At 39.7% G+C, this 16061-nt stretch overlaps 1 protein-coding gene across 1 annotated transcript in view; it reads right to left on the reverse strand.

Annotated features, from left to right (window-relative positions):
- LOC140139221 (large proline-rich protein BAG6-like) overlaps positions 1-16061 on the reverse strand; it is a 60728-nt gene that overhangs the window by 6279 nt on the left and 38388 nt on the right. Inside the window, exons 15-23 of the mRNA XM_072161001.1 lie at positions 15410-15703; positions 14174-14343; positions 11944-11997; positions 10803-10905; positions 8512-8654; positions 6194-6347; positions 4218-4315; positions 2953-3144; positions 1892-1999 (exon numbers count right to left, since the gene is read on the reverse strand). Coding sequence (XP_072017102.1) covers positions 1892-1999; positions 2953-3144; positions 4218-4315; positions 6194-6347; positions 8512-8654; positions 10803-10905; positions 11944-11997; positions 14174-14343; positions 15410-15703 — 1316 coding nt within the window. The remainder of the gene's footprint in view (positions 1-1891; positions 2000-2952; positions 3145-4217; positions 4316-6193; positions 6348-8511; positions 8655-10802; positions 10906-11943; positions 11998-14173; positions 14344-15409; positions 15704-16061) is intronic.

Below are 16061 nucleotides of genomic sequence, written 5' to 3' on the forward strand. Positions count from 1 at the left end.
TGAGTCTCTTTGACGGCATGCCACATAGGTAGGCATCACTAAGTGGTGCCTGGGGTTCATGTCTACTCTGTCTCACAATATCTTGGTTTATTTGGTATACTTACTTTGAGTCTCCTTGATGGCATGCCACATAGGTAGGCATCACTGAGTGGTGCCTGGGGTGCTTGTCTTCTCTGTCTCACAATGTCTTGGTTTATTTGGTATACTTACTTTGAGTCTCCTTGATGGCATGCCACATAGGTAGGCATCACTGAGTGGTGCCTGGGGTGCCTGTCTTCTCTGTCTCACAATATCTTGGTTTATTTGGTATACTTACTTTGAGTCTCTTTGAAGGCATGCCACATAGGTAGGCATCACTAAGTGGTGCCTGGGGGGCTTGTCTTCTCTGTCTCACAATGTCTTGGTTTATTTGGTATACTTACTTTGAGTCTCTTTGAAGGCATGCCACATAGGTGAGTGGTGCCTGGGGTGCTTGTCTCTCTGTCTCACAATATCTTGGTTTATTTGGTATACTTACTTTGAGTCTCTTTGATGGCATGCCACATAGGTAGGCATCACTGAGTGGTGCCTGGGGTGCTTGTCTTCTCTGTCTCACAATATCTTGGTTTATTTGGTATACTTACTTTGAGTCTCTTTGATGGCATGCCACATAGGTAGGCATCACTGAGTGGTGCCTGGGGTGCTTGTCTTCTCTGTCTCACAATATCTTGGTTTATTTGGTATACTTACTTTGAGTCTCTTTGATGGCATGCCACATAGGTAGGCATCACTAAGTGGTGCCTGGGGTGCTTGTCTTCTCTGTCTCACAATATCTTGGTTTATTTGGTATACTTACTTTGAGTCTCCTTGATGGCATGCCACATAGGTAGGCATCACTGAGTGGTGCCTGGGGTGCTTGTCTTCTCTGTCTCACAATGTCTTGGTTTATTTGGTATACTTACTTTGAGTCTCCTTGATGGCATGCCACATAGGTAGGCATCACTGAGTGGTGCCTGGGGTGCCTGTCTTCTGTCTCACAATATCTTGGTTTATTTGGTATACTTACTTTGAGTCTCTTTGAAGGCATGCCACATAGGTAGGCATCACTAAGTGGTGCCTGGGGTGCTTGTCTTCTCTGTCTCACAATATCTTGGTTTATTTGGTATACTTACTTTGAGTCTCTTTGATGGCATGCCACATAGGTAGGCATCACTGAGTGGTGCCTGGGGGGCTTGTCTTCTCTGTCTCACAATATCTTGGTTTATTTGGTATACTTACTTTGAGTCTCTTTGATGGCATGCCACATAGGTAGGCATCACTGAGTGGTGCCTGGGGTGCTTGTCTTCTCTGTCTCACAATGTCTTGGTTTATTTGGTATACTTACTTTGAGTCTCTTTGATGGCATGCCACATAGGTAGGCATCACTAAGTGGTGCCTGGGGTGCTTGTCTTCTCTGTCTCACAATGTCTTGGTTTATTTGGTATACTTACTTTGAGTCTCTTTGATGGCATGCCACACAGGTAGGCATCACTGAGTGGTGCCTGGGGTGCTTGTCTTCTCTGTCTCACAATGTCTTGGTTTATTTGGTATACTTACTTTGAGTCTCTTTGATGGCATGCCACATAGGTAGGCATCACTAAGTGGTGCCTGGGGGGCTTGTCTTCTCTGTCTCACAATGTCTTGGTTTATTTGGTATACTTACTTTGAGTCTCTTTGACGGCATGCCACATAGGTAGGCATCACTAAGTGGTGCCTGGGGTGCTTGTCTTCTCTGTCTCACAATATCTTGGTTTATTTGGTATACTTACTTTGAGTCTCTTTGATGGCATGCCACATAGGTAGGCATCACTGAGTGGTGCCTGGGGGCTTGTCTCTCTGTCTCACAATATCTTGGTTTATTTGGTATACTTACTTTGAGTCTCTTTGATGGCATGCCACATAGGTAGGCATCACTGAGTGGTGCCTGGGGGGCTTGTCTTCTCTGTCTCACAATGTCTTGGTTTATAACAGGTACCCAATCCTGAAAAAAAAGAAGAAAAATTAAAAGGATTTGAAGAACAGGAGTTAGTATATGGAGGAAAGCTGAACAAAAGATAACATATGGTCCATTTGGTTTTCTCGATGCAGTGGAGCCTGTGTGTGTGATACATGCACGAAAACATGTAGGCCGTCGTCATGTGCAGCCTTAGATCATGTGTGCAAATGCCTCAAAGAGGCCAAGTCTCATGAGGCATTGCACCCAGGTAAATCAAGACATAAATGGGGTGACAGGTGTTTTGCAGTGGCAGCACCACATTTATGGAATTCACTACCTGAACATGTCAAATCCTCCAAAACTATTGACGTTTTTTTAAACACACACTTTAAACTGCCTAAAAACACAACTGACTTTGTGATTTGAACTAACTCTTGCTATGATACATGTTTATTAGTTTTTTTTATCATTAAATATCCTCAATACTATGATCAGCTCGTAATTGGCGAGAATTGTTACTGCACATGTTCTTAATAATGTCCCTAGTTACACCTGTGTAAATTCACAAAAGCGAGCATTAGTCACACAAAGCGTAGTTCACGTTATGTGCTGCACCCAGCTGTGTATACCGTATTTCCTCGAATAAACACCCCAGGGGGCGTTGCATTTTCCAAACAGGGGGCGTTTATTAGAGGTCATTTTTAGAATGATAATTCCCATTAAAATCATTAGGTAAGCTTAAAACTCACGCTGAAATGACGAACTAAGAACTAGAAACACTGACTTCTGGTTCACTTTTGGATTTCCGACCAGGAGGGTGACTATTCAAGGAAATACGGTACGCCATTCTATTATCAATCCATAATTACAAGCTGTCAATCAGGCATAAAATTTTCCCCACAGGTTCTCCAACCTGTTATTTCTTTCTGGTCCCAATTAGGCTGCTTGCATAGCATAAAGAAACCCACTAATTGCTTCAAACCATATACTGCACCTACCGCTGGTACTGCAGCCTGCCAATTTGGCATAACCCTTGGTTCTGCAGCCATAGCCCCTCCCACAGCAGCTGCTGCACCACCATTGTTTCTTTCTGGTCCTGGCTGAGCCGCTGGCTTAGACGCTGCTACAGTAGTTGCACTATGGGTTGATTTGGAAGTAGATCTTGGCTCTGTTGAGTCGACGTCCATTGCCTGTATGGTATGGGGGGAAAGGAAATGCAACGTAATTCATAATGCACTACCGTAAAAACTCGATAGTTAGCATTATGTGCTTACTATCAAGCGCTTTTGAAAACATGAAATTGAACCAAAGTCCGGCGCATTACTAACTGAGCCAATGGGGTTGAGACACACATTTTTGCAGGTTTACTTGTTCATATATAATTATGTGTATCGATGATTTGCTCAAAACCCTTTACACTTTTGTGGATGGCGCTCGATATTAAGCACATAAATATGCTAACTATCGAGTTTTTACGGTATGTCAAATTGTACAAGAAATACATGCATTTCTGATTGCCCAAGACGCCCTATAATCCATTTAGAGTCAATGCAGCTTGAAACAGAACCTTAATCAGCCTAAATCGAGAATTGACACTGCGCCCAAGATCACCTGCCTAAGTTTTGTGTGCAGGTAACTATGACAAGTTCTTGGTCAAGAAGAACTTCATGCTATACTTGTACTTTTCATACATGCAAAACTATCATTCATATCCAGGTGCTGGAACATGTATATAACCACACACCAATGGGCAATTCCATATAAAATCCTCACTACCCCTGGGGAAGATTTGAGGAGTATCTTCCACAAGGGGAGTATGAATTTCAAATGGAATGAACACATTAGGCAGCTCCGTTTGAAATTCACTCGCCATCTGTGGAAGATTCAGATCGAATCTTTCTCAGAGGGTGTGTGAAATTCCAATGGAGCTGCCTATAATGTGTTAATTCAGGCACAGTCTTTTTATACAACCAAATAACCCAGTTTCCCGCTATCACCAAACCCCAAAAGCAGTGGCCATAAAAGACTAGCTGATGCTGGTCGTAGGCCACCAACTTCCACAATTGTAAGTTGTGAGAACTTCAATATTTCACAAATTCAATTTTCTCGATAGAGAATGAACGTTTCTAGCCTAGGAAAAAACATCTGAAAAACTATGGTCTAAAAATATATCAAATGTAGTCAATTTCCCAAGCAAAAACAAAAAACACTTTGAAATCAAGTTTAAGCCTGCAAATTCTCACTACTGACATAATACACTTACGGTTTCTTCAGGTTTCTTGTCTGCTTCATTTGTATTTGCTTCCACTGATGACCCTGCTTTTGGTTCTTCTCCTCCTGCTCCATCTGTTTGTAAATTATCTGAAGATATCAAACCAACATGCAATTATGATTTGATCCAAACACAAGGAATAAATTCCTACCTCAGAATTTTCAGACCAGCCCTCGAATTAACCCACGGCACCCATGGCATTTTGCTGTGGGTGCCCATCCCACTGCCGTAATGCCCTCAAAATATGTCCTTTAGCCAAGGCAGTCACTAATAAAGTTGCCGTCGGTGCCCCAGCCCTGCCCCTTCATTATAAAATCATCTATCTATGTTTGTGTGTGTTTTCTTCACTTTTGAAAAATTGCCTTGGTGCCCTTCTCAAATTTTCAACAGTTGCCATGATGCCCTCTTGAAATATTATAAACTGCCGTGCTGCCTTGCCTTTTCAGTGAAAATCCAAGGCAATTTTCAACTTGCCCTAAAAAAGTTGCTGTGCCCCTTCAGATCCTTAATTCGAGGGCTGTTTCAGACATGCAATTATAATCAACCTAATTATTTTACTCTCTTATTTTATATACAATATTGTCAAGTTCTTGGACATGAAATAAATGAGACTCATGCATTATCTGTATGCTATTACTTGTATATAGAGTTCTTATTGTGTGAAGCACACAGTGAAGGTCCTACATGCTTTCTTCTGCAGTGGGCTAAGCCCTGAAAGAATCTAAGCTCTGGTGATAGCCTTCCAGGCTATGCTGGGTCCCGCTACAGTGTGGAGGGACATTGTCCACTGGACAATGTTTGAGTATGAGCTCAAATCCTGGTATGAGTCATCCCGCAATAATGGGATGATACAGCCCGCTACATAACGAGATGCAGCCCGCTATTAACTGACAGGATGGAGTTTGCTAAATAACAGTATCTCGCTCTCATGCTAAATAATTAGTTGGGGTTTATAAATATATTTCTAAAGAGGACACTTAGGACTTTCAGAAACTTAAAACCCCATGTTTGTACGACTTTTTTTTGCGAAGTTATGTCAATTTATCAATCGCTGAAATCAATATAAAACAAAAGAATTTTAACACTTTCTTTGCCAATATCTGAAATTCAATATTAGCGACATCTGACTCATTTCCCTTGATCGTGTCACATATGTTCACATGTGAAATAAATGTTTAATTGAACAAACGTGTCACTTGTCATAAAGGAGACAATAACTGATTTTTATACACAATAAGTGTGAAAAATTTTATTGTTTTTTTCCACTTTTTAGCAGCAGCAATTTTGATGTTACATTTAACGGCCTATTCAGTGATTTTGTCACCTTTTGTTAGTGTCATGTGCTAACATAGCCAGGCTCACATCTCACACTATAGGTGGCGCTATTCGTCCATAGGGAAGTGGAATGTGCCTGTACGGTCCAAAAATGGCTTTACTGTGGGGCTCAATGGAAAAATTACTAAAAATTAATTTTGACAACGATAACATAAGTGATGTTGACTGATATTGTTACTGGGTTGATAATGGATTCATAAACTATCACATAGTGCAATCCATGTTCCACCAAGTCGACACTCGATTTAGCTCAAAAGCAATTTGTGTGTAAATCAAGACCATCCAAAACAGCTTTCTTACAGTAAAGAATAGGAGGTCATCTGGGGTCACATACAGTAGTGTACATTGTACATGTGCCTGCTGTCACAATTTCACACACAAAATTTTGGACAATTTGGTGACACTATTTTTGTCTGTAACTTCAAAAGTATATGCACTAGAAACATGATTGACCCCTTATTGTTTAGGTAATTTGATTCTCTTTCACATGAAAGAACTTGAAGCTAAAAATATTGAACTTCAAAATTTTATGAACATACCTAGCTAACATAGCCTGCTAGTGGTTAAACCGAAAACAGTGCATTAAAGACAAAATGCCCCCCCCCCCCCACAAAGACAAACCCAATAGTTACCTGATTGCTGCTGTGCTGTTCTCTTCACTACATATTGTTGTATTTGGTCCTCAGTGACTTGCATTGTACTAGCTATGGTCTCTAGATTGGACAAGGATACTGAAACAGCCAAATTAGCCATTTCTTGGTGATCACCTAGGCTCAATAAAGTTTCCTGGAGTTGGTAAGGAAAAACAGGAGACATAAGGCTAAACGATAACAACAACAAAAACAAATTCATGTTAAAGTAATAATAATAATAAATAATAATGTACACTTAATAAAGCGCCGGTATCCGTCGAGAGACGCTCATGGCGCTTTGCAAAAAACAACCAATGTACAAAGATACAAACATATTATAACAATTTTAACAAAAACAGTTCATCAGTGTTGTATAGTTCATGATATACAAATCTTGAGTCAATTAAAAGCATTTTGGAACAAATGTGTTTTCAAATTTGTTTTGAAACTACACAAGCTCTTGGCAGAGCGAACCGAAAATGGCAGATTGTTCCAAATGGTTGCAGCTGAAACATGAAATGATCTGCTGCCCCACTGGTTTCTGGCAACTGTTTCTTGAAGAAGTCCTTTTGTAGTAGAACGGAGGTTACGAGTTGGTGAATACATTTCTACAAGTTCATTTAAATATGCTGGAGCTGATATATACAAGATCTTGTAGACAAACAAGGCTATTTTAAATGTGATTCTTTGTTCAACTGGTAGCCAATGCAAGTCATGTAAAACAGGTGTAATGTGCTCACGTGGTTTTGTGTATGTTATAAGTCTGGCAGCAATGTTTTGAATTCTCTGTAGTCTGTGCAGTTGGGTCTTTGTGATGCCATGCAACAGAGAGTTGCCAATGTCTATCTTGGATGTTATGAAGGCATGTACCATCATTTCGGCAGTCTCCCTGTTTACATGTCTCACGAATCACGACCTATGTTTCTAATGGACGATATGCTGCTCTACACACTGTTGTAATATGGTATTCCATAGAAAGGGATGAGTCAAAAATAACACCCAGGTTTGAACCTCTGATGATGGGATAACATTAGCATTTCCTACCCTGATATGTGGAACATGGACTTTTGCAGTTTGATATTTTGAACCAATAACCATGAACTCTGTTTTGTCATCATTCAGTTTCAAGTAGTTATGGGACATCCACAATTTTACCTCATCAATACATGTTTCCAAGCGATTGATAGCAGCATCTACGCTACATTGGTCAGGGTCTACAGAAATATATATCTGGGTATCGTCCGCATAGCAATGGTAATCAAGACCATGGCTTTGTATAATGTCACCAAGTGATAATGTGTATATTGAGAAAGCGCTAGGTCCGATGACAGAGCCTTGGGGAACACCATAGTCAAGACGGACTTTTTCGGACCTTTCATTATTTATGCACACAAGCTGATATCTGTCATGCAGATATGATTTAAACCATTCTAACGCTACGTCATCAATTCCAATTTGATATTTCATTCGATGGATAAGTAATTCATGGTCCACAGTGTCAAACGCTGCAGATAAATCTAATAGCACTAGCAGTGTGATTTTCCCATTATCCATTGCTTGAAGCAGGTCATTTTGTACTTTAAGCAAAGCAGACTCGGTACTATGGTGAGCACGATATGCTGATGGTGATCATCACATAATCCATGTTCTTGGAGGAAAGGGTTTAATCTCGCGAGAACTACACGTTCAAGAGTCTTGCTGAGGAAGCTTAGGTTTGAAACAGGCCGGTAATTTTTAAGTGTATTATGATCTAAATTCTGCTTTTTAATGAGCGGGCGGACATGCGCAGTCTTAAATTCCTGTGGCAGACTTATTCAAATAGAGAAGGGGGCCCAGTTCTGATATCTGTACAATCACTTCCTCTTAATTTGTCCTAACTGATGGATTCTGGCATTGTAGATGTAGAAATACTCACGGACTCTACACGCACGGTCGCACCCGGGCACATAAGCACCATATCATGTTTATAGGACCTTTGCTCTACAGCTTAACACACATGCCCACAATGGGTAATTCCAGTTTAAATCCACAAACCCCCTATGAAAGACATGACCTCATAGTCTACCACAAAGGGAGTGTGAATTTTCATAGTGGTAACCTGAATGGGCGATTCGATTTGCAATCTACACCCCTTGTGTGGAAGATTAAAGGCCATGTCCTCTACAGGGGGTGCATGGATTTCAAATGGATTAGCCCAACAAATGTAGAATAAAAGCAAATTGAAGCAATCTCATGTTTTCCACAGGGGGTGTATGGATTTCAATTGGATTAGCCAAATATATGTAGAATAAAAGAAAATTAAATTCAAGCAATCTTACCAGTAAACTTTCCATGTAGTCATGGAATCCTTCCCGTCCACCAAACATGTGAATCATAAGACACACCCACTCATGCATACCATTACGCACCAATCTCAGCAGCTGATCACCAAACTGATTACGATCTGCAATGGAAGAAACACCTAATTAAAGGTAGGTGGGCCGATTATTTCGTATAATGATACATGAAGGCATAACAGATCCTGTGCCATATACTGGGGTACCCAAAAAGGTGGCTTTGTTACATTTTGATGTGCAGTTTGGATTTCAAAACACTGTCTCTCAAGTATTCCTTCACTTAGAAGATTCAATTAGGTCTTAAATTGAGGCTAATTTATTCTATATTACTCATGTTTTTATCCTGTTTAAAAATATTTTTCAGTTATTTTCTTATGACGTTTGGCATGAAATGTGCCAAGGGTGGCTGAGGATTAGGGGGAGGAGGTTTAGGGGGAGGGATTCATAATGTAAATTTGATTTAAAACCCCCTTTAAAAATTTGAATCTAGTAAAAAAATGTCTAAATGAACTCCCAGACATCTAAACCAAGTAAATAAATACAGAAGTTCATTTAAAAGACCAATACTTGCTCAGAATGATTGTAAATGTGGAAAAAAGAGTTGGGGTTACATCCTCCCTACTTTGTGATTGTTTTTGCCCGTACTCTCTCATTTTTTAACCGATTTCCATAAAAAAGGTGTCAAAATGCTCAGAAGGATAAACCACTTCAAATAAGATGTGTAGGTAAAATGTTTGAACCATTTCATTTTTTTACTATGTAACACAAAGGTACCCCAGGTTGTGACACAGGACCAACACCAAAACACTCTGATTCAAGTTTGAATGCTCTGCGTGCTGGTCATAGGCTTCTACATAAATAAAAAGTCCATGACATTTTGAGATATTTTCTCAACAGCTATCTTGAGAACCAATGAACCAATACTAGGCTTGTTTGTACTCATTTTAATGCATTTTTCATGCCGAATATATGGTCATGAAAATGAACAATTCTGATTTTTTTTTTTGTTGTTGTTGAAATTTTGAAGAAAAAAAAAATTAAAACTTGAAATGTGAAATAAGCCATAGAACAGTACAGCTGGTATAATACCTGGGGATGATGCTACTGCTTTTTTGTTCATCCATATGTGACCTGCTCCCATGGAATGAGTGTAAAGTCACAAGTTGGTAGTTTTTAGTGGGAAAGACAGCTCATGCAATAGCTGTGTTCTTCAGTTCATTGGTTCATACTGCATGCGACTTGTCGCTGAGCTGATTTAATGCATGCATAATGCATACAAACGGATACACTCAAGGCTTGTCATTGGTTGGTAAGCCATGCCGAAGCGGCAAGCGATAAGACTCTGAACTACCAAACTTCAAACATTGTGTGTGTTTTGCGCGCACCTTACGCAATGGCTGGGGATGCACTGGTTTGCGCGCGTATTAATGCGGTCGCAATGAACGAGATTGCACCATTGGTAAATCTGTGCGCTATGCATAGTTAAGAAATTGAGTAAAGAAAGCCTAAAGGATGATGCATCATACACAAATGTGGCCGTACACTACGAATGAGCCGCAAAGTCGGCAAATTGTAGTCTGAGTTAAAAGTGTAAAATGTGCGTGAAGGTTGTATCCATAGGTACCTCAATTTGTTGCGACATGTTTCTCATTTGATTTTAAACCGTTTAAACCAATCAATTATCCTATCCTATTACAAAAGCATTGTATTTTGTCCAAGTATGTATAACCAACAATTAACAATGAGAGCAGTGGCATGGCGTGGGTCATCTGATTGGGGGGGCACTAACCATGAATGGGGGGCACCGGGTCTGATGGGGAGGCACAAGCCGTTTTTTGGCAATTTTCCTATGGGATTTTCTAAATTTTGCAATCGATTACATGCCCCCGTGCCCCTATGACGCTACGCCACTGAATGAGAGGACATTCCTGAACCTTGTTGACTTGGGGATGATTTGAAATGACCGCATATTATGACTGTTTGATATTTATTACCAGCAATGTGCAAAAAGAGGCACACGTAGAACCGAAAAAAGGTACCAATTTGTTGAAGGAGCAGAGTTCAACAAACCATAACCCCGCTTCTGGATATCGTTTAAATGATATACCATTTTAAAGCTTGTGATATATATTTTCTAAACACAAAATAAAACAAAATTGACCGGGCCAACTTTATGGCTGATTCGTAGTGTCTCAAATAATAAAGCACAACTCAGGGGTGGCATACCCGATCGAGCACCATAGCCACAAATGATTTAATCTTGATCTACTTACCTGAGGGGCCTACAAAGAGTGAGATGAAATTCATGAGTAGTTCTCTCAGGAATGCTATGTTGGATGCTAGAGGGTCTATGTTGTTCACAGTTTGGGCATTTTGCTGTCAATCAAGTAATGGTAAAGTAACGTTATGCAGTAAGTTAATCATAGCAACTGATCATTCCAATTGAAAATCACACTCCTCATTTTGGAAGATTTTGGAATGTTGACCGAATTCAACCAGGTGGCGAGTGGCATGATAGAGCCGGCAACTTGTGAAACCGCCCGGCCGTATGGCATTTTCCATAGGTCCTATACCAGTACTCGGTTAGTTTTGTGGGGTTCATTATCGAACCCCAACGGTTTTAGCTTGTATTTATATTATTTATTAACATAGGCCTATTTGTTTGTGATATTTCAAGCCTTTTAAAATTTCAAAATAATCCCATTCAATTACACGGTTGACGATGGAAATTTACTGAATTTAGAGAATGCACGTCATTCACCACCTGGAATTCAACATTATACCATGTTACCCATTCCCAGATATGCCACTCAGTTTCACTCAAAAATTTGAAACTGGTGAGAAAAACCTGAAAAAGCATGTGAATGTAAGCCAAAAAGCCCCAAAGCGGGCTGAAATTTTGGATGAATTTGGATTCACAAAAAACTGAATTCAGGCTAAAACTTGAAAAGTGGCATCTCTGCATTCCAGACCCAACCATTTTCATCCATAAATAGGAAAAAAGTTGTGGAAGATTTTGGAATAGGAGTATTCCATTTACAAGGGTACCAACTTGTTACATTTTGGCCCATATCTTAAAATTTGATTGAGAGGGATTAAACAAATAACTTCCATTGTTCACCACCATTTAACAACTCATGTCAGGTGTGTGTCTGCATGGTATAGCTGCTCGGGCAGCTAAAGCTACCCTTGCATGGTAAACCATGCAGATGACGCGGATGCATCATTGTAAAATGGTGATGAACAACTGTGAAACATGATTGAATCGCTAAATGAAACCTATAGATTGTACCCATTCAGTTAGTAATGTCAACAGTCAAAATTATCATTGTACAAAAGAATGAAGTATTACTAATATTAATAAATATTGCTCGATTTTTTTTCTACAAATTGTGGTCGATCTTGATGACTTACCAATAATGAGCTAATAACTGGTCGAGTTTCTTCAATAAGTCTATCTACAGCAACCTGTGCAAAGAAAACAACAAAACAACTCATTTTTATTAAGCTTTAAAGCCAGTATATACCGAATATCTAGCAGCTGCATCTGACACACCGGAAACACGCCCATTGATACGACATCAAATCATAGAGTGAAACTTAGATATTCTAAACAAGCAGTCAAGTTAGCTCAATCGTTAAGGCGTTCGACTATGATGCGAGAGGTTGCGGGTTCGAACCCGGGCGGTGCCTATAGTACATGTATACTCTTGTGGAAAGTTGAGTTAGCTTGAAATTCCCCTGGAAGGAACTTACTGCTAGTTGTCTCGTTGTAACCCGTACGAAACTCGGGGAGCTGATCCTGGTTGCGATGGTTATTTGTGGAATGTCTAGGGTGTGCGCTCTTGAAGCAGCAAAGTCCCTGATTTGTTGTTAAATGGTTTATGGAATGATGTGGGGCCGTAGTGGTCAGCGACAACCTGTAAAGTGTGCTGAGGCTTGTGGATCAACGTCTAGGCGTTGTGCCTGTGCGTAGCGCACTAAAAATCACTGCGCTTTTAGTTTGCCTAACTGTCCCATGAAGTGTTCAATACACATAGATAGGTCATTTCATCAAAGCTCTCTATGTGTCAGTTAACTTATCATACATGTAGCTATTCCAATTTAAATCCATACACCCACTATGGAAGACATGACCTAAATCCCCCACACAGGGGATGTAGTTTCAAATGGAATCACTCATTCAGGTAACTCCATTTGGAATTCCCTTTTGAAAAACACTCCCTGTGTGGAAAATAAAAGCCATTGGGGTGTATATATATTTCAACTGGAACAGCTAAATTTGACATTTAGGTAAAACTTAAAATTGCATTGTGTCTGAAAGTGCTAAATTAAGAGAGGCGCTACTTCTATCGCAAAAGTGAGGACAGTGTGAGCTCGGGACCTTGTGTAAGAGCTTGTTGCGATCATTCTTCAAAAAGGTGACTCTTGGCCTATGTCATTGATCTTGGCCCACATTTGCACTCATTGCAGGATGACGTCATTCACTCTTACGCTACTAGTTGGCAGACGACGCCACAATAAAAATGTATTTTCTCATCTTTTCTGAAGTTTTAAGTAATTATCTCTTTCATAGATTATCTAATTACCCTTAAAAACAAAATATGTGGTAGATTTACCTATTTAGATTTGTTTTTATAATTTTATTACTGATTTAACCCAGTAATTCTTACTTGTTGTGCATGATGATTGACAGCTGCATATCGGCGGTACAAAAAGGCGATTACCAGACCTTTATTACACAGAGGGCGGTGCACAGCAAACTGACCTCCGACCCTGACTGACCTGCACTGTTTGTCACCTAATCATCATCATCAGTCGGCTGCGGAGCAGGCGACTACAAGCTTTCTCCAACTAATGCGATCTTGGGCAAGCGAAACAATTTTGTTTGGCTGCAGCATCCCTTCAGTATCTCCCAGGAGGTGCTAACTCTCAAACACCTAAGGCCAAGTAACAAAAATAACATGTATATCGTCCCCGCCCTCACCGATTTTTGGAGATTTTCAAATATTTTTGTTATTTTTCCTATTTGCTCCCTTACTTTATTTCTAAAATTGTTGTGATGAAAAGACATGTTCAGAAGTTTTTGGTTATCATTTATAAACACATTGCAAACACTTTCTTCAAGCTAGGGGTAGGGCTTTGGGGAAATAACAAAAATATCTGGGGGCCTCCCCGATTTGATGATGTGTTGATAAACACTTTGCAATTGCAATCTTACCCATTAATTAATGGTAAAAAAATAACACAATAACAAATAATAAGGACCTCCCTCACCGATTTTTGAAAAAGTCCGGACGATATACATGTTATTTTTTTTACTTGGCCTAAACAGACTCTGTAAACAGCAGGGGATCGTGACTGAACAGTTTTTGACCTCAGAATCAGTATAGGCAGTTTGTACAGAGTACCTGATTGTGTGTATGAAACATCAATCATGTAAAGAGATGCACTCCTAGGGTCCATTTTACTAAACCTTTAATTAACCCTTGGTAACTCAAGCAAACGTTCGTAAGTTACGAATACCTTTTTACAAGATGTAATGATACGTCAAATGCAAGTTACAACTGATTTTGAGAGTTATAAAGCTTCTTAAAGTTTAGTGAAATGGACCCCTGAAGTACCCAAACAACTCACAACATACCTCAATATTTCTAGGCGTCATTGCTTCGCCTCTCATGATGCGCTCATTAACAAAGCGTTGCATGTTGGGTCTCATCGTCTGCAAGGGGGCGGTGTTACCAAAGAAAATGGCCGCCAAATCAGGCATGCTTAGATTCTGACAGATCATATTTACTAAGTCATTCAAGAAACCTGGAAGAAATTGATTCAGATACAAAATTACATGGTGATTACAATGAAATTCAACTGCATATAGCAGGTGCCATAGTTTTTGGGGTATCTTAATTCCCTCCTTCACAGGAGCACCATGTATTACTTGCTGACACATCACAGCTCTCCAATGCCTCAATCTACTCTTCCACCAGCATATCAAAAAATAAAAAATCATATAGAAGTTCAGTTCATAAGTAGTCGGCAGACAAAATAATCTGGCATAATCGGGTATTGTTTGCTTGCTTTCAATCTTTTGTGACCATCTTCTAAAGACCCGAATTATTTTTTACAATTTGATGTGTAATTAGATGGGAAAATGACACAGTGCATAGGTTTACATTATAGCAAGTACTGTGATATTCCAAAATGATAGCATTCATTTAAAAAAAAGTATTTTTAGGAGAAAATTACGGTAATAAAATTGTAAATTTGCTTAAAATGTGGCAATGGGCTGTTCCACTTGAATACCACACCCCCACTGTGGCTGATTTTGGGATTCCAACCAAATTCAACAGTTTAAATTATTCAAGATCCAACAATTTTCACCCATACAAAGTGAGAAAGGTGTGGAAGATTTGGAATTCAAAACAAAATCATCTTTATTTTCAAATGTTCAAAATTAATCTGGGTTACAAATGAAACAACCCACTGCAGATTACTAAAGAATTGATGAAAGTACATCATTTACCACATGCAAAAATTTCATAGATGGTACTAGATTATTTACTATCTGTTTTTGAGGTGTTTTGATAACATTTTCCCCATAGAAAACCATCGAGGACCAAGGTTTTCAGATTGGCCTGTGTGTACATGAAAACATTTTGGAATTGTTTTATACTGCCAAGGTAAAAACTTCTTACTTAATAACTCCCTGGGCCTCAAGGAAGAACAGATGATTAATTGTTTTTCAACTGATTGAGTGTCCCAAGTTAGAGAAGAAATAAAACAAACAAACAAACTTAACATGCGTTAAAATTTACAAAATCTCACTGACGGCGTACATTTGATGAGAAAGAGAAGAAATCAAAAAAAGGAAGTCACATACCCATACCTTCGGACGGATCTGGTGAATACCCGAGACTGCGGAAGAAATCTGACAGACTCTGATTGACCGCTTGACCACCGGGATTAGCCACACCAAACTGTCGTGACATCTGACTCATGATGTTGGACATCACCTCTTCCGACATCGGTGACTGGACCCCGGTGACGGTGCTCCTCATGCCTCCAAACCCAGTGAATGGTCCAAACGTGAAGGACTGTGTGTGCGAGTTTGACGATGATGAGGAGGAGGAGCTAGAGGTTCCTGCGGTAGAGGCGGATGAATTTGGAGTACTTCCTATTAGTATATAACACATTGAGGAATAGTGTCAAATAGGCTGCATGCAAATAGAGTTGTAAACATAAACTAAACCAAGCATGGTGAGGTCACAGCTAATATACAGACCATCCTCCAACAAGCAGAGTCCCTGTGCTTTTTCACATGTACACGAGGGCTGATCGTTCAATTGTGTGTGTCTAACAAATCATGACATCTTGAAACAGGTGATCGCATGTTGGAAAATACAGGTACTATATAGTATTTTGACAGCATTTATGGAACAGTTTGGTTGAAAAAATGGTGGGGGCGTTTATTATAATATTTTGCAGTAAACGTTTGATGAGAGCGTACGTTTGATGAGAGCGTACATTGCGTA

This window comes from Amphiura filiformis, chromosome 18 (assembly GCF_039555335.1).
Source record: "Amphiura filiformis chromosome 18, Afil_fr2py, whole genome shotgun sequence".
Lineage (NCBI taxonomy): Eukaryota > Metazoa > Echinodermata > Ophiuroidea > Amphilepidida > Amphiuridae > Amphiura > Amphiura filiformis.